We start from the raw sequence: 27,784 nt of genomic DNA, 5'->3' as shown, positions 1-27,784 counted from the left end.
TTCTTGTATCTGATTTGCGACAGTCAAGTCAAGTCGAGTCGCGCTATCTGCTGCCTGGGCTCCTTTATGGTAAGGAAGCTTTGGTAAGATGCTAGCGAATTAGGAACGCGGAATGCGATCGATACGTGCAACAGGGAGCAGGCAGCAACATGTTGCACATGCCGCAATGTTGCTGCTGCTGCCGCTGCTGCTGCCTTTACCTGTGGTCAAGAGCAACTCGGCCCGATTCGTTTCCCATATTGCTAATGCGCCGAGCTCGGGCCGCAAAGTCGTGCTCTTGGCCACTTGGCCACTTGGGCAGCTGGACTCCATGGAAGCCATGGACTCCATGGACTGCTCGGCCATGCCAAATGGAGTCTCCCAATGGCAATTAAGGAGCCCAAAACGTTCTGTGTTCTGCTGCCTGTCCGAGGCATGTCTCTTATTGTTGCTGCTGCCGCGCTGCTGACGCTGCTGATGTTGCAACTCGCCATTCTTAACGGTAATTATGTTGTTCGTTTTGGCAGGCCGCATTTTGCGTAGCCCTCTGAAATGGATTGAAATTCCCCGGTCGAGTGGAGTCGCGGTTCTTGTGTTAAATTGGATTAATTTGACAGTAAAATGCAAATGAGCCAAATGCCAAATGCGAAATGCGAAATTAAACTTTTAGGCTGCCACTCGCGAGAGGAGTACAAGGAATTCGGACATGTTGCAGGCAACAAATTATGCTGCTTCTCGCAGGCCCATTTTTCCTGCTGCCTTTTAAAATAATCAACATGTTTTTGGGCCGCAAATGCAACAGCAGCAGCAGCGGCAGCAGAGGAGGCACATGTTGCTGCCGTGCAACAAGCAACAAGCAAAGTGCAGCAATAATTTTAAATTGAATTTTTTGCTTTTCCTCCTGCTGCCGCCAAAGTAAAGCAAAAGCAAACAAATCTGCCCGAAAGAGCAGACAAGTTTTCTCGGTTTCTTGGTGGTTTTCATCCTGCCCCCCTCCCCCCGGTTGCCGTGGGGCAAGTCTTGGAGTTACTGCCGCCCTTTGGCAACATGCATCACCGAAGTCGGCGTCGTTTTTCATATTTTTGCACTCACATGAGTTGCCAGTTCGCTGCTCTTTTTTGCAATTTTTAATTCATTTTCCTTTCCGTTTTTTGCTTTGCTTAGCCGGAGATTGCTTAATCGATTTGCCATGACTCGGGCGCCAGCAGCAACTGATAAATTGTTTTGCCATGTGTTTATTAATTATAGCGAAAATGGAATGCCAGTTCTTGGGGAGGGGCGGGCTCTAAGAACTCTATCAGTGGTGGCTCCTCCAGGTGGTCCATGTTGCAAGCATGCTGCAAGCCCGGCAAGCCCGGCAACCCAAGAACCGCCAAGGAGTCAAACATTCGTCTGTGTGCTGCTCATTTTGGTCATTTACAAATGGAAATTGCATTGATTTGATGTTGCTGCGGCGGGTTGCATCTCCTTCCATGCCTGCCTCCCATCGCCGATGATCCGTAGGCCATCCAGTACCCTGTATCCAGTATCTAGTATCCACTTTGATGATATATTGCCGCCCAAGTAACATTCTTTCCCCTTCGATTGGCCATATTTGATGCCCGGCTACAAGTTACAAGTTACATGACGTTGTCGTTGTCTCCGTGCCTCATGTTGCCGTTGTCTCCGCTGATGTTGCTGCTGCTGCTGCTGCTGCTGCTGCAAGTCGCAGAGTTTTTGTTTGCATTTATTAGCATTTTGCCCTTTGCTGCCGCTGTCGCCTGTCAGTTGTGGCTGCTGCTCCCGTGTGTGGCAACATTTTCAATTCAATTATATTTCATGTTCATGTTGCATCGATTTACATTATAATTTGTGTCTGTGGCGGAAGTCATTTGTGAGGCGGAAAAAACTGCAGCACAAACTGGCAATCAGAGCCCTAAGCTGCAGTTCCAAGCCGTTTAGATATGGGGATATGCACTGCCTATTCCCTGCCCAAATCCCATGAGAGCCCACATCTTAATCAAGTTCCCATTCTCGGAAGATTTCTCCAGCCCACCACAACCTCACTCATTGGACTCAATAGTTTTCTGTAACAAATCGGCTCATAATTCCCTGATTAGTCAGGCCAGAGCAGAGAATTTTCCCCGCATGTGTATTTTCCAGCCAATCTTAAGTGTCGCTTTTCATTGAGCGCATCGAATTTCCCGCGCGCTGACAGCTGCTCCGAATATTACACAAAAATATGCCGAAAACGCTGGAAATATTTCAGCAAGTCAAATAAATATTTCATCCGTTTACTTACGAAGAAAACTTTCCCTGGCACCTTTGACTTCGGCATATGGCCAGTCAATCACCCAATGCGCCCATCAATCAGTCAATTAGAGCGCTTTTCCCCGAGAAAACCCATGCTGAAATGTTAAAGTTCCTTAAAGTCTCGGCCGTCCCGCGCCAGACTCTTAATGCTTATCATAATAAGCCGAGTAAACAGTTGCTCCCAAGACTAATGAGGGCCGAGTGGCGAAATGGGGGCCGTAGACCTTCATGATCTAATGTTATGACAGCTCATCAAGTGTCAGCGCAGAATGCTGCCAGCGCCAAAGGATGCTCTCTAATGACATTTACTTTTAACGCTTATTAAATGTTGTGTGTGCCAAAGAAGCTTAAATCAGTTTGTCTCGGCTGGACGTTAGATGGGGATAATAAGGGTTCGCTTTAATGGCTTTTTGCGCCCCGAAATTAGCCCAAGGGTTGCACAGTATTCCAGTTGCGAATTTGCCCGTTTTAGTTGCCACTTTCGGGGCTTAGTTGATGTGCTAACAAAATGTAGCTTTTAAACTGGGCAAATACTTGTACCTTCTTGGAATGGAATCAGCGCGTTAGCCGCGTATCTCTCCGCAACGTATCTCATTTCATTTAAAAAGTATCTCTGCAGCTTCCCCTCTTCCGAACCAATTTGTATCTCTTCCGCTCGCGCTTTAATAACAGCAATTTGTATCATCATCAAGTCCGTTCCTCAAGTCTCGACTCCAATAATAACGCTTAGAATCTGTTGATTTTCCCCCGCTTTTGGTCGCCTGGTTGTTTTCTCTTTCGGTGCGATTTCATGGCTCTTGATTAACGTTGTTTCGGCTTCGTTTTGTGTCGCTTAAGCTGCTGGTACTTCAGTTCTCCAGCTCTTCAGTTCTCGGATGGACAATGGACCAGTGCCAAAAAGCCTATTAGCTTTTCGATTTCCCTTTTCTCGGGGCTTGGGCCTTCGATTCGAAGGAGGTTCAGTGAACGCTTGTCGCTCCGCTCGGTACGCCTTATAATTATGCGCTTTTGGCAATTAAACGACACTTGCCCCGCCCACCGCCCCTTTCCACGGGCTCCTTCGCAGTGGCTGGCTCCAAATATGGCTAGTGTCATAATTCTTGTCAAAAGCCAACCCCCAAGCGACTGAAGTCTGAAGTCTGAATTCTAAAGTCCGCAGACGACGACAGAAAAAGCGACGAGGGGCAAAAACTGCATAAACATCGCTGATTGAAATCAACTTTGGCATGAAATCAATCATCGCAAGAGACGGCAACCCTTCTTTCTTCTCCTGCCACATATATATATACCTATATATATTTCCATTTTTTGGTTCAAGTCTCGCCGCTGTCCTGCCTTCCGCTTATCCGACTTGGAAATCTCGCCCAGGGCCGCTGAGGCTGTTTGCTTTTTCGCTTTTATTCCATCGCTAAGTGGATACCCTAACGCAGGGTATCCTAAACACGCCGAGCTTCTGAAGTGGAGCAATATTAAAAGATATAGTGGGCCATTACCCCATGACTGAAAGTGTTTTTCTAAATGAAACCTTTTCACTAAGCACGTATGTTTACATCTTTTGAACAAAGCATCAACTTATTGGTTCTGTAAATATGTGAAATCGATGCCTTTTGTCCAGAAGGCACCACGAAGTCATTGGGCTGGAAATCACAATACACCATCCATTAGAAGTTCACTGGAATAGCCATTCTAAGGGTATTTCCACTTCGACCTCGTGCGCGTTATCATCCCTCCATCTCGCCCAATCCCCCTGGTCAGTGTTGAGTTTCGCGCTTCGAGTGGCCCTGGATTCCCGATTCCCGATTGGCGATTCCTTCGCCTGGCCGCAGGACATGCAACATGTGACATTGAGAGCCAGTCCGCTTTGTTAGTGGGCACTCAAGTCGTTGGAGAGTCGGAACCCTCGCCCCAGATCGCTGGCTTATTTATGATCATAGTCGGCGGGGAATGCGCTGCCGTTTTTCAGCTCATTTATTCATATTTACATTTAACATGCGTTTTTCTCTAACGAAGTCGGCGTAAATCGATATTCAATAAACGACATCTGTGAGCATTTTTTCTTCTATCCGACGGCCTGTGTTTTTGTGCTGCTCCAAGTCGACCCTTACCCTGCCCTGCTCGATAATGATCTCTTTGTTGGATTGGCAGCAGGAGGATTGAGAGGCAGGCAGCTGGCGGTACGGATCCGGGGGTTATAGCAAACTCGTACTGTAGATGCATATCTGTCAGGGATGTCAAAACGACGAAACATAATTTATGCTGCACATGCGACAGTCCGTCCCATAAACGAGGTTTATGTGCAATTGTTTTATGGCTCTGGTTTGAGACTGGTTTTCGGATTCGGGAGCTTCTGTTTTCCACGCTGCGGCCCAAGATTTCCACGAAAACAACAGGGCTACCTCATTTTCCATGCACCTCATGATTCACTAATAAATTTCCTTCTTTCTTCTCTTTCCAGGTAAGCAAAAACCAACTCATAACGATCTATTGGAGAGATCTTGAGAGATCTGGCCAACGAAATTGGAATTCCAATATCAAATGTGGAGCATTTCGGTTTTGGAAACTGTGTCGCTGCCATAAATCAGACAAGCCATTGACACATTTCCTAGAGCTTCGGGTTGTATTTTTAACAGTTCCAACATCTATCAAAAATAATTAATAGAAAACTTGTCGAAATGTCAATGGGCATGACAAATGTAATTAATTTGAAGCCGCAAGAAAAATAGACAAATTATGAACTTTGCTGCTTTTACATCCTCCAAATGAATTTATTCTGGTTTTTAACTCGGTCTCAGGTTTCGTTTACCGCACAATGCGAACTGTGAAATTGTTCAAATCGGCTTATGAAATAGGCAAATTAAAATCTAAATAAAATTCAATTAAGAGATTAGGCTGAATGATTAATTGTATTGTGGCCCAAACTTTTTTGTTCCGCGCAGCCATTTTTCCATCTATTATTTAGTTGTCACAATACATACTCTATTTAGGTCGGGCACATAGGTTTCGATATGAAAGCATACGAACTTGACAGGTGATAATGACAGACTTGATGGTATTATATTTTATTCTTTCGAGGGTGCGATGACTTTTCGTTTTCTGGGGTTGTATTCCGTGTTTTTCAGGGTTACAAATACGGAGTTCGAGGGAGTGACCTATTAGATTCAGCTCCATGTGTGTAAATAAACTACAGAAAGTGGCAAATATTTGAAGAACAAATCTATAGACTTCGTCCAAAGTATCTGAAGAGTAACTTAAACGCGATCTCCTGCCATTCTCACCTTCATTATGCGCAGTATACACCATACATCATCTTTATCACTTCATCTTTTGACAAATGATCCCATATTATAATGCAGATTTCGGATTAGCATAGCTCTTAGCTGACTTCATAATGATTGTATGGGTAGGATAAGGTTCAGTTTTATTTTTTGTTTTTTTGGTTACATCATAAGCCAGTTAAGCGTTCTCTTGGCCAATGCAATTTCTCAATAAAGCCAACTGCGGCCCACTCAGAAACCCTTTTCCATTCACATAAATGGAGCCCAAAAGGACGGCGAGATAGAAAACGAAGATATCAACTATATAAAAGAGTTGATAAAAAGCTGTGTAAAAAATATGACATTGATAGTCGCCCTTTCCCAGCCATATGGGTCCCTTTTTGCGTGCACCTCTCATATATATTTATGACTGGGGACTGTATTGTAGATACTCGGCTGGAACCTTTAAAAGGATTTCAGTGTTTTTCATTTATGAAATTATTGATAAGAGCCGAGGCGCGCTGGCGAGCTTTTTGTGGCGGTTTCTTTTTAGCTGAATGCATATTTTGCTGATAAGCGAAGTGAGTGCGAGTGCGAGTGCGAGGAAACTTGGATCCCAAATTCCCCATGGCGGAAAGTGGTTTTCCTCCGCCCGCCGACATGAAAAAACGCACACACTCACATGGGACTCGAATGTCGAATTTAATTAACAGCGCAAAAGTCGCACAAAAGTGGAGCGGAGCAGAGAACCCAGGAAAACCCAGAACCCCTTCAGACAATGGAAAAGTTGCTCCATCGAAGGCGGGAAGAGGTGGTCGGTGGTCTGGGAATTCGTACCCTGTGGCGCCAAATTAACAATATGCGTACAATGTGCGAAAAAAATCTGCGGAGCCAAGACCAAGACCAAACCAAAACCAAGATGGGGCAACTCAAAGACCGACGACTGTCTGGTCTGGAGCATTTTCCCTGGCACCTTCGGGCGATTTGGCTCATTAGCGACTCCGCCAGACTCGACTCCGCGTGCTCTGGCATAAATTTGACATTGAAAATGCGAGATGGGAGCGCTGCAGACTAGACAAATGGCTCCGGAGACAGTGGCTAATATCGGTGGAGAATAATTTGGCATTTGCAAAGCTTTTCTCAGCTTACAAGAGCAGCTGCCCTTATCTGCAACATACTTTCAAGGCATTTACGGCGTTTTCAAACCACGGTGGCCATCTGAAGTCCGCCTGCGGTTGCCCGTCTCTTGTTTTGCCTAATCAAATGCTGCGCCCAAAGGGATTGACTCCGGATGGCAGGAGCTGAGGAGCAGAGGGTCCTTGAGGATTCATTTGGGCGCAGGGATAGAGCCATATGTTCGTTCCCCTTCCGCGTATTAATATGCGTGTATGGCCCAAACAGCGTTTTGAATAATTTATTTGATTTTTTGATTTCTCGGGCATTCCTTTTTTGCTGTCGCCGTAATAACGAAAACAATAAAAGCCGAAATCGAAGTCGAAGTCATCGAGGGGAGAAGTAGGGAGCAGGGACATAAGCGTATGAGTTTCCCGGAGCTTGTGGAAAGTCCTCACATTATGGACCGTAATCCCGGTTGGTTTATTGCGGTTTTTATTGCTGCCCCGGGTTCCATGTTTGGGCAAATATTTGGCTGCTCTTCAGTCCGTCGGCGCTGGATTTCTTTGCACTCCCAGGAAGCAACCAGGTTCTCCTTCCTTCGAGGGTTCTTGGCCCGATGTGAATATTACATAAATGTGATAATGATTTATGCTGCCGAACTCCGCTTTCTTTTCTCCCCGAGTTGGCCCACATCCGCCGTGTTGGTAGGTAAATACCAGCATTTAAATAATTGGCAAGCGGGCAGCTTCCGCTGCAGGATGTTGTTGTTCTTGTGAAACCCCCCCTGGTTTTCCCTCCTGTTTTTCCTCCCGACCGACTAAGCAAACAATAACAACAATAACCAGGAGGCGAAGACGCAGAAGGCAAACGCAAGGCGCGCAAATACAAAAGCAAACAGATGTAAACAGAAACAATGAGTAACGAATTTTCCTGAAACATTGAGTTTTGAAGTGTGGCGACTCGGAAATTCTCTAAACTTGTTTGTGGAATTGTTACAGTGTCTACTCAATAGTTATACAAAAAAGTAATCAAGAGCTACAAATTTACATAACATATGGTAGATAGACTTATAAAAGCAAGATTTATGTTTTATTTTTAATCTCCAAGTAAGACCTGAGCGATTTTACACCGACTTTATGACTGCTCCCATCAATATTTGGCAGTAAAAGGAGGGAAAATACTAAGCGTACTTAGACTTCACAAGAGCAAGTCGGTAAACAGAAATCCGGAATACCCATGTACGGAAATAAACAACACCCACTCTTTCCCATTTTCTTGTACAAAAGCTTAAGTGGCAAAAGTTGTGCAAAAGGCTTACGAACTCCTCGGCTTTTTGAAAGGATACCCCATTTTCCGAGTTGGCTGCCTGGGCGAGTTGCATGCCCATTAAAAATTAAGCATTTCAGCATAAATAAATAAATGCTAGCAGAAAGTTGAAATAGCAGCTACACAGCAACCTCCATCAGCTGGCGGGAAATCAAAAACTTTGCTGTTGCTGTTGCTGTTGCTCTTTTGGTGTTGCTGTTGCCCGAGAAGTCGCGCTGCACTAAAAGCTTATAAATTATTGTTCAGTTTGTTGTTGAGCCAATGCAAAAACAATAAGAACAACGCAACAGTATTGGGGCAAGAAAGAACACTGGAAAAAGCAATGCTGCAGATACATTTTTCCGTACTGTAATATGGGGCATTGGTGAAAACATGATGCAAGCTTCACTTGAAACACTTGAAGAAGTGATAGATGATATTACTTGGACAGGAAGTGCCGATCTTAAGCGCTTTTTTTCCGGTGTACGGCAAAAGGGAGCACCGAAAATCAAAATGGCACTAAAACAGAAGCAGGACTAGCTGGAGCTCAGTTAATTTTTTAGCAGACCCTCTCGCCCGACGTCACAGTTCACATCAAGGACTTCCAACCTGTCGCTTTCCCCATTTTTAAAAATGTGGCAAAATGGAAGAGGCAAGCGCAAAAAGGAAAATGGTTGCAGCAGTACTCAAGCTGCCACAGTTTGACACTCTGTGATTTGTGGGGCCGGGCAGCGAAAAACTCTTACTTTCTGACGAGGGGTGAATAAAGTTCATTGGTATTTAAGAAGCAGTTAAATAATTTCAATAATGGATTTTAAGTAAACTTAGTTCATCTTGGTGGCAGTACGAGGATGTAGATTTTTGTTATAAAATTTATCATACAGAATTTAATGTTGCACGTTTGCCTACAAAGTCCTTAACTGGGAAAACAATAAATGCCTTTACAATAATATACGTACAAGTTTGTGCATCTTCAATTACCTGAACACATGTATAGCTTGTAGCTCGCATGATGGTTTTCCGGCAGGTTGCTCCCAACAACTCCACCTGGTTGCCCCCCTGGAATTGCGGCTGTTCGTTGTTTGATTACAAGTCTTGTGGGTGAGGAACAACTGGCCAGGTTATTTGCATATGCGTTTCGACCAGCTGCTTGCTTACACGTTTAATGTTGCCGTCAGTTGGGAAAGTTGTGATTTTTGGTCATGGTGTGCACGAGCGGCGATGTACGTTGTTGACATGCTAATAATGATGCATATTGGCATAAGATGCTTGAGAACTCCCGGAGTCTGGAGTCTCTTTTAGCACCTAGTGGCCCAAAGTCAAACAACGGGGCAGCAGCAAATTAGCAGAAATGCAACAGCATCCACCAGCAGTCCAAGTTGTAGTTGCAGTTGTGAATGCTCCTTGTCTTCTGGTACCCTCTCGTGGGGTATATCAGTTTTAGGCTCAGCGCTGCAGGATGATTTGAAGAGGAGCACACATTTAAAGGAATAAATCTAGAACTAGCTATGATATCATCAAAACTTTTGGGATGCGAGCTCCTAAGATAACACTCTGCGCACATACCAACTTTCATAACGATTCGTGAAGCCGTTCTGGCCAAACCATGATCCATTCGCTGGGTAGCCCCCAGTCGAGTGACACCCACTTGATGTTCTCGTGTTGCTCCCGGGCTACACATTTCTTTTATGCTTATGTTGGACAAACAGACAAAAACGGCAGCAAACAACAACAACAATATAAGCTAAGATAACAGACAGCAGCAGATTTCTTAACAGCGCCCATATACGAAATGCATTTCCTGTTATTATTGTTGGTGTTTGCTGCTGCAGCCCGCAAAACTCCCCAACACGTTAGTGGCGCATTATGAGTTCAGCAGGCACAGACCCCTATACCCGTCTCCCTCTGCGCCCTCTGCACCCATCGCGCCATCTCTTTCTCCGCCACAGCGCCCGTCTCTCTCTGGCCCCCAAAAGTGAGCGCGATTGTTTGCTTAGGTGCATGCTTGCATGATTTCATCGCCGGCAGCACTTTTTGCCTCTGTTCCGTTCCTGTTCTGTTCTGTTGCTGTTTATTTACTCAAAACTTCTTTTACATTCTCCGGAGTTCTTTGCTTACGGTGTATGCATGCATAAATTTCCATGCCACCCACACACATGTGCGTACTTTCTCCCACATACATAGCACACAGATGCAGAGCAAATGAAGAGCATATATGCCAAATGAGCGTAATTAAGTGCTGGGGAAAAATGGGTAATTGTGTGGCACAAGCTGAGGAAATTCGGCTAAACACACAAATTTCATTTTGAATCAAATTTAACGAACTTGCACAATCTAACAGCTCAAAGCATGCTTACAGCATGCTTTCCACCATTGTGGACTGTTAAACAGTTCTCTATCGCTTATTAATAGTTCTTGATTTGATTTTTTGTCTAAATATGCCTTATGCTATACATACTATTTTTGAGCAATGATCTCCTGTCATTTCCCAGTGAAAAACTCCTTTCTGCTCGCATTTTCTCTCAGTTTCCGCATTTTTACATGCTATTATGAAAAACTTCCACTCTTTATTTAACAACTGCCGCAGAGACTGTGCGTGTGGAAAATTCTTGCTGGAAAGTTTACACATTTTACCAGATTTTATTTTTGCATTTCCTTTTGGCTAGCTTATCGAAGTCCTGTCTCCCTTCGTTTTGCTTTTCTGTGCGGTTTCGTTTGCTTCTGGTGGGATAACAAAAAAATGCTGAAATATTTATTCAACCAGCAGCAGATTTTTGCTTAATTAAATATTTTGTTTGCCGGCAAAGAAAGTTCTGGCAGGTGTTGGTAGCAAAAACTGCAAGAATTCGTACACTTTGTGTGTGGCGCTTTTTAATAAGCTGTGCGTTGTTGGCATGACAGAACTATTTGAGTATATTTCATCATTTAAATTAGCACACAAGAATGTAGCCATGACAACGAGCTCGGCCAAACAAAAGGGGCGGCACAGTCCCTTTTGGACATGGCCGAAATCAGACAATGGCTCAAAGCCCCACCAGTCCCCTTGCCACTTTGAGAGTACAACAAAAGGCTGCTGCCCGGGTGGCAATCACAACAACAACGTTCGCAACGGCAGCAACATCAAAAGCCAAGTACAACAGCAATTGACAAATGTCCAAGGTGCAGTCCTTTCATTTCCCCAGCCTCGTCCCCTTTTTTCGGTGAAACACATTTGACAAATGTCATCGTTCATCGTTCATCTGCTGCTGCTTGAAATAGAATCACTGGATGCTGATTCAGTGATTTCCCATAGTGATAGCCGTGTCACGATGCGATTCGATTTGCATACTGGCAATGCCAGGGCGCAAAGGTCACGCCTCGGGTGTCGAATTGCGAGCAGATCCAGTTACTACTGAAGGGCTTCGCGAATCAGCAAGCTTTAAACTTTTCAACAATGCTAACTAGCCTAACGGCACTCCCCAACTAATGTACCCGCATTGTACCCTGGAAGTGCGTGACCCCCGCAGCCCGTGACTTGTTCACTACTTGCAAACAGTGATTTTCGCCCAACTCTGTTTGCCGTGACTCTCCTGCGCAGCCAGCTCTCATTACTATCCGCTTTCAATAAATCTGGAAAACTTAATTTCCGGCTGAATGATGTTGCCAACCAAAGGAATTCCACCTCTGTCCAGGGATTTACATCGCACTCCTCCTCCGCCGGCCAAACACACACATTTTTCACCTTTAAGCGCTTTTGTAATTACATTTCAGCTGTTTGGCTGTTTGGCTGTTGGTTTGGATCCAACTGCTATCGCCGTCTATCGTTACTTTCTGCTGCTTTTAATAAAGTTTATCTAGCGGAGTCCTTTGTTTCGTCCTTATCGACATGCGCAAATTTATGTTTAGTCGGCGGACGAGTCCTTTGTGCGCGCAGCCGAGGGCGGGCAAATATTTTCATGAAGTTAATTGAATTTGAGAGGAGCGACCAGGGCGGCCAAGTGAAATTTCGCTGCTGCTTAACATAATTTCTGGCTGGATTTTAGGGCCAGGGGGTCCTAGACCGTCTACTTAATGGCCTCTTAATTGCCGCTGCATTAAGTGACACAACTTGTTTAGCCCTCAGAGATGAGTTTCGCTTGGGGATGATCCCACACATGCGATCCTTTGGAAATCCAACACGCACACTCCTTGGCAGGCGGTAGAAGACACGATGTTAATGAACGCTATCTGCTCTTCATTCCAGGTGAAAATCCACGCATCATCGAGCATCCCATGGACACGACGGTGCCCAAAAATGATCCATTTACGTTTAATTGCCAGGCCGAGGGCAATCCAACACCAACCATTCAGTGGTTTAAGGACGGCCGCGAACTGAAGACGGATACGGGCTCGCACCGCATAATGCTGCCCGCCGGGGGTCTATTCTTTCTCAAGGTACGCATCATAACCAATCAACTCATTCCGTAGCGGCTCTATCATTATGGCTTACAGCTGTCGAAGGCGGCGGCGAAGGAGGCGTGGAGGCGTGGAGTTCCCTTATTTGGGTTCCCAGGCCGAGTCCTACTCCTCGAGTGCCATGTGAAACGCCACATTTGCAGTTTGCTTAGGCAGTTCGTTTTTCGGCCTGCCATATTATTTTATGGGCTTCCGTCTGGTTGCACTCTAGTCGATAGCTTGATAGGGAAAACAACCTGATGAGCAAACAGAGATCTCGTTGGGGTTGGACCCCGAGCAACCCCTATATCATTTCGTGCGTGCACATTGCGCAATTCCAGCTAACGAGACAGACTCCTCGAAATCCCCAAACTCCGATGGAAAAGGGGTGTCGTCTGTCTGTCTCTGCCGTCAGCATTGCAATTTCCTCGGACTCTGTTTATATTAAATTCCTACTCGTTTTTTGCTGCTTGCCCCGCTATTTTCATTAAATGCAACAAATTCACTCCGCTTTTGTTATTGTTTCCCTGCAGATTAATAATGCCTCAGTGCGTCTTCAATTTGTGTTAAATTTTAAATGTAAATGCACAAAAAACAAGCTAGTAGACGCCCTCGAGTAATTCCGCACAAATTCTCAAGTTGAAGCTCGAGGCGAAGCTCAAGTTCAGCAATTCACTTTTATTATTGTCCATAACAATTTGGATTTTTTTGGGGGTAACTCACCCCGACCCCCAACGAGATTCGGTTTGTTGCCAATTAAAATTGAAGTGGCCAAGTGATTAAGGCCCAGCAGCGAAGGATGCTACCCCTTGGGCTGCCCTGAATGTATTTTTTAATTAAATTAAATTGCGTATACGCAGACTGGACAACGGCGGCCAGTGGGCAATGGGCCCATGGCACGTTTCCCTTTTATTTGATTTCGGATGAGCGATTTTGAGACTTTTTGATCTGACACGTGACCCGGCCTAAGCTGCCCCGAAAAACTACTTAAATCCCTTAACTCGTGTGTCTAATAATCTCCTTTCCCTCCATTTCCTTTCCCGCAGGTCATCCACTCACGTAGAGAGAGCGATGCGGGCACTTACTGGTGCGAGGCCAAGAACGAGTTTGGAGTGGCACGATCCAGGAATGCAACGTTGCAAGTGGCATGTAAGTAAAGCGCTGCTGCTTGGGCGGCACTAATTGGTTGAATGTCTTAACAGCAGTACAATTTACATGATAATACATCGGTGTTGCGTTTTTCATTGAAATTAATAGTGGCTTAACAGTTCTAATCAAAATGACTTGGGTGGCTAGACCGACTTTTACACAGGTATTTCGTGCAGTGCCCCGGCGACTTTCTCAGGGCTCAGAAAATATAGTTAGCCATGTCACAAGCGACGCAAATGCGACTTTGATTGATTGGGCCAACATTTCCAGCTAATTGGAGGGTTGCATTTCCTGAAAATTACCCCAAATCGGGCAGCTGCATGGAAGTCCTCCCCTTTCAATTCTATTCCCTTCCTCACCCGTAAAATAAAACAAATTTAATTTATACAAAGAGAAGTCTTGCCCCGTAATCGATGGGGATTCCAGGTGGTTGGAGGCCAAGCAAAGACTAATTAATCCGGCTTCCGGTTTCAGCTGGGCTTTAAGCCACATAAACTTGACCACGGCATCCTACTAACGTTTTCCTGATAACCGACTTCCCAAAGGAAAGCCACCGCTGCTGTTTTTATTGCAGTGCCTTTGGCGCTCAGTGGAGCGCATTATGCGTTTATTGAAGTGCATTTTGCATTTTGCATTTCGCATTTCATTTTACATTTTGTATACTCCAACCAGTTTGCATTTTCGCTCGATAAAAATGCGAGCACAGAAGATGCAAGTGGCTCGCCGGCGAATAAATAAAAATAAGCATTGCAAATGCCATAGCTTATTAATATTTCCGTTGGCTGTTTGCGAAAGAGAGTTGGGTCCGTTCAAAGCCGTAAACCTGGAGTCCGGCTATCATTACCAAGCTTTTATTGGCATATTGAGGTGGCAGCAGCAGCGGGATCGCGAGGAGGAGCCGGAGGGCAGGTGGGTCGGGCTTATAAAATATGGAGGAGCATAGCTGCAGCCCGGCAAAGTGGACGGCGCCTCTCGCACACCTGACAGTTATTAATATTGAATCAATCAAAGCTCTTACTCCGGGCGTTTTCCCGTGCCACTTGTCAATCTCACTGGCATTTTCCCCATATATCCCCACCAGTTCTCCGCGACGAATTCCGTTTGGAGCCGGCAAATACCCGCGTGGCCCAGGGCGAAGTGGCCCTGATGGAATGCGGCGCCCCCCGAGGATCTCCGGAGCCGCAAATCTCGTGGCGCAAGAACGGCCAGACCCTGAATCTCGTCGGGAACAAGCGGATTCGCATTGTCGACGGCGGCAATCTGGCCATCCAGGAGGCCCGCCAGTCGGACGACGGACGCTACCAGTGTGTGGTCAAGAATGTGGTTGGCACCCGGGAGTCGGCCACCGCTTTTCTGAAAGTCCATGGTGAGTAGGAGTCCCTTTTTAATGTGCAAGGTTGTATCTTGCTGGATGTCCTAGTTCCGCTACGACACATTTAACTTTTAAGATGATCTCTATCTCTACCCACAGTATATTTATTTTCCCTTATGTTGCAGTACGTCCGTTCCTCATCCGAGGACCCCAGAACCAGACGGCGGTGGTGGGCAGCTCGGTGGTCTTCCAGTGCCGCATCGGAGGCGATCCCCTGCCCGATGTCCTGTGGCGACGCACTGCCTCCGGCGGCAATATGCCACTGCGTAAGTTTCCTTGGCTTCATTCAGCTTCAATTAACCGGAAATGGCCGGGCAGCCATGTTGGCTCTCTTACTGGGCCAGTTATTCACACATGCACAGGCCGCAATTTCAAATGAAATTAAAGCTTTTTGTTTACCCATGGCTCAAGTAGAGTCGAGGGTTCGTTACACACAGCACTGTGGACACACGGACAGAAAAATAGAAAACAAAACGAACTGAAACGAAACGAAAAGTTAGTTTATGCGGTTGCTTTGGCCAGTGGCTTTTCGTGTTGCCAATTGGCTGCGTGTGCGTTGTGCACTGGCAAATATTTCCCAAGACTCGCAATTCATATACAACGCTGTTTGGCTAAGTAGTATTTCATGCGGCATTTCTGGCAGTGTGCAAAACACCTCTGTAACAACACTGCTCCCCAGCCAACTCCGTTGGCTGTTGTTAGTTTGGCTTCACGGTTTGGGTGGTGCGGTTTCGGCCCAGGGTAGCCACCCTCGCACCACTAGCCACGCCCCCTTTCGCCCTAGCTGGGCAAACACAACTGTAACTTTTAATTCCGTTAATTGCCAATCTCTGTTGGCAGCAATCAACAATTTTGCTTGCACAACACTCGACTGTTGCAATGTTGTCCTTCAGACGGAGTCGCTCGCCAACCCGAAGGGCAGTGGCACTAACCCCTCGCTGGGTCCGCCGGAGATGTCCGCTCATCCTCCGCCGGCCGGCAATTTTCTCCAGCTAGTTTACGCTTCTTTAAAGACCTCAAAGAAAATAGTAGCAGAAAAGATTCCAGTCTGGGGAGTGGCAGCTCTCCTGGCTGTCTCGCTTGTTGTCCTAAACTTTTGTTAAGCAAACAATTGGCACAGTGGCTAGAAATAGGAAAGCGAAAAGGTGAGCTGGTGAGCTGGTGAGCAGGAGCAGCCACATTTAAAACCTATTTCGCAGTCAACCAACCAAAAAGAAAGCAGAGTCAGCCTCGCCCCCAAAACCTTTGTCTTTTCTTTCTGTTTATTGTGCGGGTGAAAACCACAAAAGGTGCTCTTCTCCTGGCCGGGCGGTAGTTATAGTCCATGTCGTATCTCGTCTTGGCTTACTTTGCTGCGGTTATTCGGCTCGGTTCTCCGGCTGTGGAGGATACGGCTTGGCCATTTTTCCGCCACTTGAACTACTAACGAAGTAGAAGCAGAGACAGGCAGCCGGAAAGTTTGTTTTTCTTTCGAATGCTTCTGGGCCGGGCCCAATCCCCACCCAGTCCACACATCCCCACACACGATATTCATTTCCCGATTTCCCCATTCTTTCGACAGGTCGTGTGCACGTACTTGAGGACCGCAGTCTGAAGCTGGACGACGTTACTCTGGAGGACATGGGCGAGTACACTTGCGAGGCGGACAATGCGGTGGGCGGCATCACGGCCACGGGCATCCTCACCGTTCACGGTAAGTTAATTGCCCGAAAGCTGCGGCCATTGTTCCATTAGAAAGTTGTTTCCAGTGTATAACATTATTCCCCCTCCATCGTGTCAGCTCCGCCCAAGTTTGTGATACGCCCCAAGAATCAGCTGGTGGAGATCGGTGATGAAGTGCTGTTCGAGTGCCAGGCGAATGGTCATCCCCGACCAACCCTCTACTGGTCGGTGGAGGGCAACAGCTCCCTGCTGCTCCCCGGCTACCGGGACGGTCGCATGGAGGTGACCCTGACGCCCGAGGGGCGCTCCGTGCTCTCGATAGCTCGATTCGCCCGTGAGGATTCCGGCAAGGTGGTCACTTGCAACGCCCTGAACGCCGTGGGCAGCGTCAGCAGTCGGACTGTGGTCAGTGTGGATACGCAGTTCGAGCTGCCGCCGCCGATTATCGAACAGGGGCCGGTGAATCAAACGCTGCCCGTCAAATCCATTGTGGTGCTGCCCTGCCGGACTCTGGGCACTCCAGTGCCGCAGGTCTCTTGGTACCTGGATGGCATACCCATCGATGTGCAGGAGCACGAGCGGCGGAATCTGTCGGACGCCGGCGCCCTAACCATTTCGGATCTTCAGCGCCACGAGGATGAGGGCCTGTACACCTGCGTGGCCAGCAATCGCAACGGGAAGTCCTCTTGGAGTGGCTACCTGCGGCTGGACACCCCGACCAATCCGAATATCAAGTTCTTCAGAGCCCCAGAGCTGTCCACCTACCCAGGGCCGCCGGGTAAGCCGCAGATGGTGGAGAAGGGTGAGCATTCGGTGACTCTCAGCTGGACGAGGAGCAACAAGGTGGGCGGCTCCAGCCTGGTGGGCTATGTAATCGAGATGTTTGGCAAAAACGAAACGGATGGCTGGGTGGCTGTGGGCACCAGGGTGCAAAACACTACGTTTACCCAAACGGGCCTGCTGCCGGGTGTGAATTACTTCTTCCTAATCCGAGCCGAGAACTCCCATGGCTTATCGCTGCCCAGTCCGATGTCTGAACCCATTACGGTGGGCACGGTGAGTTTTGAATATCCTGCGTTTACCCTTTTGTTTCCATCATTAATAGTTTATTTCTATTTCCATTTCCCCTGGGCAGCGCTACTTCAATAGTGGCCTGGATCTGAGCGAGGCTCGTGCCAGTCTGCTGTCCGGAGATGTTGTGGAGCTGAGCAACGCCAGCGTGGTGGACTCCACCAGCATGAAGCTCACCTGGCAGGTACGTAATCGACACCACATCCTCAACCCATTGCACATCGTCACCTCATTCGCTCTGCCTCCCTTCCCATGCAGATCATCAATGGCAAATACGTCGAGGGTTTCTATGTCTACGCGAGACAGTTGCCAAATCCAATAGTCAACAATCCGGCGCCCGTTTCGAGCAATTCCAATCCGCTGCTGGGCCTCACAGCCACATCCACATCCACATCCGCATCTGCCTCGGCATCGGCATTGATTTCGACAAAGCCAAATATTGCCGCTGCCGGCAAACGTGATGGGGAGACCAACCAGAGTGGAGCCACTCCGGCCCCACGGAGCACCAAATATCGCATGCTAACGATTCTCAATGGCGGTGGCGCCTCATCCTGCACCATCACCGGGCTCGTCCAGTACACGCTGTATGAATTTTTCATCGTGCCATTTTACAAATCCGTCGAGGGCAAGCCGTCAAACTCGCGCATCGCTCGCACCCTTGAAGATGGTGAGTTAAGCAACTTTTAAGGGCTTCAAAGAGGGTTTCTCAAATACCATTAGCCGCTTTGATTGGGGATATCTAGAATGCGTACGCCGTTTTTGGGTGGATGAAGGCGGAAAAACCCTGCCTGGCAGGCGTAATCAATACCTATCGAAATAATCGAAGGCAATCGATTTCTTGGATAATCAGTAGCTTGCGATTACCGCTTTCTGTTGAAATTAATTATTTTCTTTAATTATTCGCTTGGTAAATCATGCCGATTTCACCGATACTCGCAGTCAGCTTTTGGAATGCTTATTCCCACTGTCAGTCAGGATTTGTTATCGACTGTCTGCATTGTGTTTTTGGGACTTTCCCCGCCCGGTCTAATGAAGCATGTGCATAAAATCCAGCGCAATCCAACAAGCCGTATAAATACCTTCACAAGAAACAACCCCCGTAGTTGTGAGCCAAGGCAACTCCAACCCCAAAACGCTGAGCCTCATGTGACAAATGCAGAAGGCGGGTTACAGGCCACTTTTTGCACTGAAACAATTACCCAAATTCAATAAAAGGATATGAGCGGTAAAAGGAAACGGCTCGGATACGTAGAAGGGGGCATCCTTTGTCCTTGGCGGACATCAGCTGCGCTCAATGCGGGTCGCATAATGGCAAATTATTTTTTCCGGGGTCGCACAGCCAAAAAAAGGGCGTAGGCAGCTCGGTAGGTTTATCGGTTACTTTTTTATCGGGGGCCATGTCATAGGGCGAATAATGAAAGTATGTCAATCACCGAGCACCGACAAGAGCAAATCATGCGTACGTAAATGCCAAACAATGTTGGAAGCGCCCAAGCGGGATATCCCAGCCAGGTAGGGATGTCAAATCCACGTGGAAAACAAATGCTCGCGGGGATGGGGAGCACAACATTTCCCAACAACAGTTGGGGAATCAAAGAGAGTCTCAAATCAAATGCGGTTTGTGTGCAGAATACTTGATGCTGGCGATTTACATGTGTTCCATCCAAGGGAGTGAGTTTTGGGGTTGGTTAAGGGGTTGTCTGCAGCTGATCCAGGGAATTAGGCTATCCAAAAATATCATTGGCAGCCAGGGAATATGTCAGATAAGATTGTTTCAAGCGCAGAAAACTTGCTGGCCAAGGAAATGCAAGCTCAGCGGAAAAAAGGAAACTTTCCAGACAGGTTTATCACTGCATTCCATCAGCCGTAAGGCTGCTCTGATATAAAAACTTCTGAAAAACCCGAAAGTGCAACGAAAAGTGAACAGTTCCTAGTGCGCCAAGGATACCTCGCAGAGGGGACAAATTGAAAAGAAAATAATTAAAACACAAAAGCCAGTCAAATAAAGGGGAAACGAGAGACACTCTGTGCGGGGAGACCTCTCACAGTGCCGCAAATAAGTCAACAAACCGCAGCAATATAAAATGCACCAACGTTTCGTCGCGCAGCAAAGCCAAATCTCTCTGAAAGTCCTCAGATGCACCTGCTCAACCCTTTCTGCTCCCTGCTGTCATCAAATCAAAACTCATTTCGCATGCATCACATTTTCACCAGAGCGTTCCTTCTGACTCCTGCTGACAACAACAACGGCTCGACTCAAAGAAATTGCCAACGCAATTGTGTAAAGATAAACAACAATTATTGCTATATGCTGTAGAAGGCACTCAGTGCCCCTCAGTACTCAGTCCCCCACAGTGGGCCACAAAAATGTGCAGTGCTGGCAATGCAAATTTGATGTGCGTTTGCTTAGGCGAGGGGATAGGGGATAGGGGAGAGGGCTGGAGTCCTGGTAACATTTCCCTTTTCCCGCGACAGGAAACATTTTTACCCACGTCGGAAGTTGGCAAATAAAGGTGTGCTCCACCTGGTAAACGGTAGAGCAAAGCGAAGGCGGGCTAAAATGTGGGTTAAAACGACTAGGGAATGCTCTTGTTACAACTAAACTATTTCCCTTAAACTTAAACTATCTCAAAACAACTAAGCCAAAGCTAGCAAAAACTACTACACTTAACCACAGTTCCAGTGCAGCAAGCAAATGCTTTATGCTTTATGCTTTATGCTTTAAGCATGCTTTTATGACAAACACACTTTGTACTGCCCAATGAGCTTTCGCTTGCTATGTTGGACACCGAATATGGGAGAAAAGGTGTGTCCACGATATCTATCAGTCACATGCAACCGAATCTGAGTCACATGTGCACCGTCGACTTAACCCCCAAAACCAGATGAGTCACAATTTCGCACAGACAATCGAGTAAAGCCCGTGAACTGCCTCATTTAGATAAGCTGTGCTCGGTTGCAACAGCATTTCGAAGTGATCGCAGTGCCAATTTGGAGTTTTTCAATTGCTTGCCAGAGTCTGAGACAATTGTCGAATCTCGTGTGCCCGGGGGTCATTTATGCCACACAATGGCAGATACGTGTTAAGCATCGCGGTGCCTCATCAGCGGAAGAAAGGCGAATAGCAGAAAGCACCAGGAAGAAAGCAAAGGGGTAAAGCAAAAAACGCCCGCATAGACAAAAGCACGACAAGCACTTTAGCATGTCGCAATGTCCCCAAGGGAAAGGGCCAAATCCAGCGAGCTGGGTAACAACAAAGCCAAAAAAGACAGAAGAACGACTGCACTCCACTTCACACTCCGCTAGACGTTGCCTATTTAGAGATTTCACTCCTTCTCCGCTTTGTTTTCCCGAGCTCCCACATTTGTCTCGTTGAGAATTTTGCACGTGTGTGTTTATTTAAAGAAATTGCTTCACTCAGCCGCACACACAAAAAGATACAAAACCTGCGAAAGGAGTTGGAGAATTGCGGGAGTAGGGATTGCACTCCGACAAATACATATCTGTCTATCTCGGGAAATTAGGTATCCGAAAGGAAAATATGATTTGAAATATTCAGTAATGGCACCTTCACTTCGCTCCAAATAAACACACAATGTAAGCTATAAATCCCAGGTTGGGCGCCAAAAACTTTAAACTCATTTTGCCCAGTGTAACCACTTGTAAAAAGCGACAGCAGGAAACATATAAACAAATGAAGATGAGCTGTGTGTGCTTGTGCAGTGAGATGGGAGAACGGAAAGGATTCTTTTCCTGCTTTTCAACCGTTTCCTCTTCTGTACGCACTCGATGTGCAGGCAGGATGTGTCTGAGCAGTGCAATGGTCGGGAAACCCTTGAGGCCAACACCCGGAACTAGTTGCAGCAGCATGATTCCCTGGCCAGCCACACAACGCACACAACCCACACACTAAATGCTAATTAATTACGGCCACCAAATCTCATTAGAGCGGACGTCAGCTGGGTGACATCACGCACCACAATCAAAAAGCCATTTAACTTTGCTCCTCAATCTCAGCCCAAGCTTAAATTAAAATCTAACCCACCCGAAATTCGCTTCGTTTCCAGTTCCCTCTGAGGCTCCATATGGAATGGAGGCTCTGCTGCTCAATTCCTCAGCGGTCTTCCTGAAGTGGAAGGCGCCGGAACTCAAGGATCGGCATGGTGAGTTGAATAGAGAATAAGTCATTACCATAAGCACCACCTCTTAATTATTTTACTTATTCTATGGTGTTTTCAGGCATTCTCTTGAACTATCATGTTATAGTCCGCGGAATTGACACTGCCCACAACTTTTCACGAATTTTAACAAATGTCACGATTGATGCCGCTTCGCCTACTCTGGTTTTGGCCAATCTCACCGAAGGCGTCATGTACACCGTGGGCGTGGCGGCTGGAAATAACGCTGGAATCGGTCCCTATTGTGTCCCAGCTACTTTGCGTTTGGATCCCATCACAAAGCGACTCGATCCGTTCATCAATCAGCGGTAAGTATGAGTCCTTTAAGACTTGTCTATTTCTGGTTTTGGTTTTGGTTTTGGCTTTGGTTTCAGCAGTGAGTGGATAATTTCTATTTATAATTTTGGTTTGGTGCTTCCAGCTATCCCATCAATCAGGACCACGTTAACGATGTGCTGACGCAGCCCTGGTTCATAATACTCCTGGGCGCCATCCTGGCCGTCCTTATGCTGTCCTTCGGCGCAATGGTCTTTGTGAAGCGCAAGCACATGATGATGAAGCAGTCGGCCCTAAATACCATGCGTGGTGAGTACATTGAAAGAAAGCCACAGTTGTGGCGCCCAATGTGGGGCATTAAGCTGAGGCCCACTATGGGTGCCAGCTGCTCGTTGCAAGAATTGCTTTATCAAAACTGTTTAGTTACTTGTTCAGTTAGATTACCATTATTGGGATAATACAAAAAATACACATTTTTCCGTTGTGTAGCAGCGCCATTATTTCAAAATACATATGCATGCGCCACAGTTACGGGGCGCCTGTGATCTTCCGGGCCCCCAGGCTCCGCATCCGTTGCAAGCTGCTAGTTTTCGTTTCCTTCCTTGCCAGACACGCCACACACACATTTGCATATATAAATAACGCTAATTTTCCATTGTTGGACACAAGAACAACAACCAGAGCGGAGGGCAAAAAACCGAAATAGGTGCGAATAAATATTTTAGCAGGCCGAGCTCTAAGCTCCGAGCACCAGGCACATTGCCACATCGGCACACTCACATGCCACACATAATAGAAATTAACATTTTGCACGTGACGGCGACTTCCCTAGTTACCAGTCGGGAATTCCTCGACTCAACCCCCTAATGGCTGCCAGTGCAATTATGCATTTAGTTTTGTGTGCATTATTAACCAACAATTTGTGTGTGTGTGTGCTGGTCAGGCGGCCAACAGGAAGGAGCGCGATATATTGTGCATATATAGTCCATGGCTATGGGAATGTGGGGGTTGAGGCGCTACTTGTGGTATAATTGAAATTAGGAGCAGGTAAGTTGACTGGGGAATGGGGCACTTAGATCTTGTTAATGAAACAGCGGAAAATGCATTCAAATTCAGGCTAGCTTTAATCTTTGAAGCTGGAAGTGGTGGAGTTCTGTCGAAACTCAACACTCAGCAATGGCGTAGACAAGTGAAAGCCAAAAATCCAAATGCACCGGAACAGAGTGGACAAAAAGTTGCATATTCATGGGCGCCATTTACCATAAACTAAGCTGCTGCAGAGAGGGAGATCGGAATATTCACCTGCAGCCAACTGAAAAAAGGCAAAAATATGAGGGACACTAGACCAGAGGTGGCGGGCCATAAAACACTCGCTTGATGCTCAGTTATAACCCGGGGACAGTTTAATTGGTTGCATTTTTTATGCGCAGCCGTGTTGCAGTTGTTGTGTTTTGTGCGCAGGCAATGCAAGCGGAAAATTGACAATAATTTATTTGATTTGGCAGCTGGCAGTGTGAGGTGGCTTTCAGTCGCAACGCCACTGGATGGGTTAATATTATTTTAATGCGTTCAATTTATAGCCGCGGCTTTGAGCGTTCCAGCATTTTGATTCGCGGGCAAGTAAACTTTTACAATTTGAAAGCGAATTTTGGCTGTCACCGAGAGTTTAAAATCCGTTTAATGAGGTACCTTAGTCTTTCCCAAAATAAAAGCCATAGGCTTACCAAAATGCCAGGGGTTTCATCGAAATCCTTTGCGGGAACATCCGCTTGTCTAGGCGGCTCTTTTGTATGTTTTTGTTTAATTTCCGGAAAGCAATTTATTCGGCTCACAATTTGTTGCACCACATTTAATTGCTCTGACTGACGGCCCCTGCCACCCCTCCCCTCCCTCCTCTCACCTGCAGGCAATCACACGAGCGACGTGCTCAAAATGCCGAGTCTATCGACTCGCAATGGCAACGGCTACTGGCTGGACTCCTCCACCGGCGGAATGGTGTGGCGCCCCTCGCCCGGCGGCGACTCGCTGGAGATGCAAAAGGATCACATCGCCGACTATGCGCCGGTCTGCGGTGCCCCCGGTTCTCCGGCCGGCGGTGGCGCCTCTTCCGGTGGATCCGGTGGCGCGGGCAGCGGCGCCAGCGGCGGCGATGACATTCATGGAGGACACGGCAGCGAACGCAATCAGCAGCGGTAAGTTTCACCCCGAAAAAACCAATCCGCCAGTAAAGAGGGGCTGATAAGGGCGGTGCTTTGTTAAAGCTGCAAGGTTTTGGGGATGCTCTTTATTAAATATTGATTACAATCACCCAAAGATGTGCAACCCATAACCAGCTTCCCTCAAATAATTCGAGTTAAAGCGTGAAAGGAGTCGGAGTCAGCACCCTATTTATCCAATTTAATTACGTCCAAACTAAGTGTTATAACCAGTAATGGGTGCAGACCGATCCAACCTCACGCGCAGTCCAAAACACCCTTTGGAAGGGTAGAGTGTTTCGTCGACCTGGCAGCTCAAAGCGACGACAATAAAAATTCACCAAACTGTGAAATTGCATTTTTCTGCCGCGGCGACTACCAGAAAAAAGGAGCATCCGCAAAAAAGGGGAGCCCGCCGAAAAAACTCACTTTTTGGTAGAGTTTTTCTTTCGTTCTCCCCGGGCCATGGGGAAAATCAAGTTAGGAATAGAAATGTTGGCCACGCTATTTATGTTGATTTTTCGCCAAAGCCCAGTTGAGTTCGCGCCGAAAAAACAGAGCAATGTAATTATTGAGGCCTCCGAGGATCGGCTTTAATGCGACTTTAAGTTTAGGGAAAAAAGTGGCAAAAGGATTCGGGCTGGGATAAAATATGCTATGCATAATTTGGCCGCGAATTTGCAATTAGTTTTGCGGTGGACGGCAAATCAAAGTTGAGTCCATGTCCATGTAGCCGGACTTTCCGCCGAGGGCGATCTAATTTATTTGTCTGGCCCCTGGCAAATGCAGCAAAATAATCAAATGGGGCAGTGAAAATATTGTTTCGACTCGAAAGTGTTTTGGCGCAATGTTCCTGGCATCGAATTGTAATTGTTATTTATTTGCGGCTGATTTTATGCCGGCCGCAAATTAAACAAAAATTATTTCGAGTGGTGAATATTTATGAGTTAAATACTCCAGATTAAGGCCACTTTAAAGCAGTTTACTATATGACTACCAAATTATAAACACATTTTGCTTGCTTAGCTCAATTGCTTTAGCATTAAAACCTGATTTGTTTAAAAATGTGCATTTTTGTGCTATCTGTGTGTCAGCTGGCGTGCAAAATGGCAATTAAACGCCAATCAGCCATCAAAAGCTAAAGAGTCACACTTGAATAAAGGAATAAAAGAAGGCAAAAAATGTTTAATTTAAAAACGCACTGTCTGGCTTTTCCGGTTTTCAAACGACTACTGTAAATAAATACGCAGCCCAGATAATTATAATTATTTTGCACACTTAATTAGCCATTAAAACGCAATTGAAAATGACCATCACCTTCTCACCCGCGGCCGTGTGCAATTTAACCGAAGTATTAAAAATAATAATTGCAACAAAATAATAACCATAGCAATAATGAGAGTCATATGCGAAAGATACTCTACTCCAAAGAAAGCAAAACCAGTTTTTGCAGATACTGTGCAACTTGAGCTGCCCTCGCAAATGGCCTTGTGATAATTAATTCGCTTAAAAATTATTAAAATGTTCGTGCCCCGTTGAGCCAGACATCAGACATTTGACAAGCTCATTACCACTACCTGTACGGAAGCAACTTTCATTCCACGGATCCAACGCCACTCATTAAGGGCATTAAAAGCCTTCTATGTGAAGTCCTGGCTTTATCCCTTCGCCATGGCAACTCCATCAATGCGCCGTATATTTTTACAAGCTTTTCAGAGAGTTTTAAAATCGTTTTTCCCCTTTTTCGGGCTGGGCTCGCGATGGCCCCGCCAGGTTAATCCGCTTTCAGTATTTAAATGTGAAAATAATGCTAAAAATGCGAGAATGAAGCGGTCGACTGGCGGGTGGGAAACTGGGGCGGCTGCCTTTGGGAAAGTCCGGCATTTTCGCCTTTGTTTTAAGCTGGTAATTTATTTAATGGATGTAAGGATAGCCGTCTCCAGCACTATTGTGCCACCTGATCTCCCCGGCCGTGAGTGTGTGTCCGCAGTGTACCATGTGCTTGGGAAATCCAACTAAATTCTCATATTTCCCGCTCGGAAAAGCGCGCAGCAGCATGACCGAAAATGCAAATTTCCGCCGCGCCATAAATTGCACAAATTTATAACCGAAGTGGGCGATGGGGCCATGGAGCCAGTGGGTCAGAGGAGTATTGTAATAAACAAGCCAAGTAATAACCGAGTGCTCTGTGTTTCAACTCTGTTTGCTTTTATCTGTTCATTGCAGGTACGTGGGCGAGTACTCCAACATACCCACCGACTACGCAGAGGTGTCCAGTTTTGGCAAGGCACCCAGCGAGTATGGGCGGCACGGCAACGCCTCCCCGGCCCCTTATGCCACCTCCTCCATCCTCAGTCCCCACCAGCAGCAGCAGCAGCAGCAGCCGCGTTATCAACAGCGACCAGTTCCCGGCTACGGCCTCCAGCGTCCCATGCATCCGCACTACCAGCAGCAGCAGCAGCAGCAGCAGGCGCAGCAGGCGCACCAGCAACACCAGGCTCTGCAGCAGCACCAGCAACTGCCCCCCAGCAACATCTACCAGCAGATGTCCACCACCAGCGAGATATACCCCACGAGCACGGGCCCGCCGCGCTCCGTCTACTCGGAGCAGTACTACTACCCCAAGGACAAGCAGAGGCACATCCACATCACCGAGAACAAGCTGAGCAACTGCCACACCTACGAGGCGGCTCCTGGCGCCAAGCAGTCCTCGCCCATATCCTCGCAGTTCGCCAGCGTGCGGCGACAGCAGCTGCCGCCGAACTGCAGCATCGGCAGGGAAAGTGCCCGCTTCAAGGTGCTGAACACGGATCAGGGCAAGAACCAGCAGAATCTGCTGGACCTCGACGGCTCCTCGATGTGCTACAACGGACTGGCGGACTCGGGTTGCGGTGGGTCTCCCTCCCCGATGGCCATGTTGATGTCGCACGAGGACGAGCACGCGCTGTACCACACGGCGGATGGGGATCTGGACGACATGGAACGACTGTACGTCAAGGTGGATGAGCAGCAGCCGCCGCAGCAGCAGCAGCAGCTGATTCCGCTGGTGCCACAGCATCCGGCGGAGGCACATCTGCAGTCCTGGCGGAATCAGAGCACGCGGAGCAGTCGCAAGAACGGCCAGGAGTGCATCAAGGAACCCAGCGAGTTGATCTACGCACCGGGCAGCGTGGCCAGCGAAAGGAGCCTCCTCAGCAACTCGGGCAGCGGCACCAGCAGCCAGCCAGCTGGCCACAATGTCTGACCTTTGCTCCCTGGTTCGTCCTTGGGCCAGTCTCAGTCCAAATCCCAGTCGCAGTCCCAGTCGCAGTCCCAGTCGCAGTCCCAGAGTGATCTGCAGTCCCAGGAGCAGCTCTACGCTCGGGAAGTGCGGGAACTACTCGCCTGGTGCGAACGCTTCAACAACGGAGGCGTGGAGAACTTTGAGTAGTCTGCTGAGAAAGGGTATTTGCAGGGGTATGTGCTGAAGGAAAGATTGTGCGAAGGAAGGGTATACACATTGAACGGTGGGCAGGATCAGGG

The 27,784-nt window shown here is 47.3% G+C and overlaps 1 protein-coding gene and 1 long non-coding RNA gene across 2 annotated transcripts in view; both read left to right on the top strand.

Annotated features, from left to right (window-relative positions):
- Positions 1-27,582, top strand: part of LOC6541317 (roundabout homolog 2) — a 37,917-nt gene extending 10,335 nt beyond the window's left edge. The window contains exons 2-14 of the mRNA XM_001968252.3: positions 12,169-12,359; positions 13,406-13,508; positions 14,590-14,874; positions 15,006-15,146; positions 16,442-16,573; positions 16,661-17,598; positions 17,678-17,797; positions 17,872-18,280; positions 21,681-21,776; positions 21,853-22,099; positions 22,213-22,376; positions 23,974-24,259; positions 26,489-27,582. Coding sequence (XP_001968288.3) covers positions 12,169-12,359; positions 13,406-13,508; positions 14,590-14,874; positions 15,006-15,146; positions 16,442-16,573; positions 16,661-17,598; positions 17,678-17,797; positions 17,872-18,280; positions 21,681-21,776; positions 21,853-22,099; positions 22,213-22,376; positions 23,974-24,259; positions 26,489-27,506 — 4,130 coding nt within the window. The 3' untranslated portion in view covers positions 27,507-27,582. The remainder of the gene's footprint in view (positions 1-12,168; positions 12,360-13,405; positions 13,509-14,589; positions 14,875-15,005; positions 15,147-16,441; positions 16,574-16,660; positions 17,599-17,677; positions 17,798-17,871; positions 18,281-21,680; positions 21,777-21,852; positions 22,100-22,212; positions 22,377-23,973; positions 24,260-26,488) is intronic.
- LOC113564041 lies at positions 4,176-5,020 on the top strand. Its single transcript, XR_003407755.1, has 2 exons — positions 4,176-4,445; positions 4,727-5,020. It is a non-coding gene; the product is annotated as an uncharacterized LOC113564041 (long non-coding RNA).
- Positions 27,583-27,784: the final 202 nt, after the last annotated feature.

This window comes from Drosophila erecta, unplaced genomic scaffold (genome assembly GCF_003286155.1).
Source record: "Drosophila erecta strain 14021-0224.00,06,07 unplaced genomic scaffold, DereRS2 tig00000055-arrow-pilon, whole genome shotgun sequence".
Taxonomy (NCBI): domain Eukaryota; kingdom Metazoa; phylum Arthropoda; class Insecta; order Diptera; family Drosophilidae; genus Drosophila; species Drosophila erecta.
The sequence above is the reverse complement of the archived record's forward strand: the minus strand, read 5'-3'. Positions and strand labels throughout refer to the sequence as shown.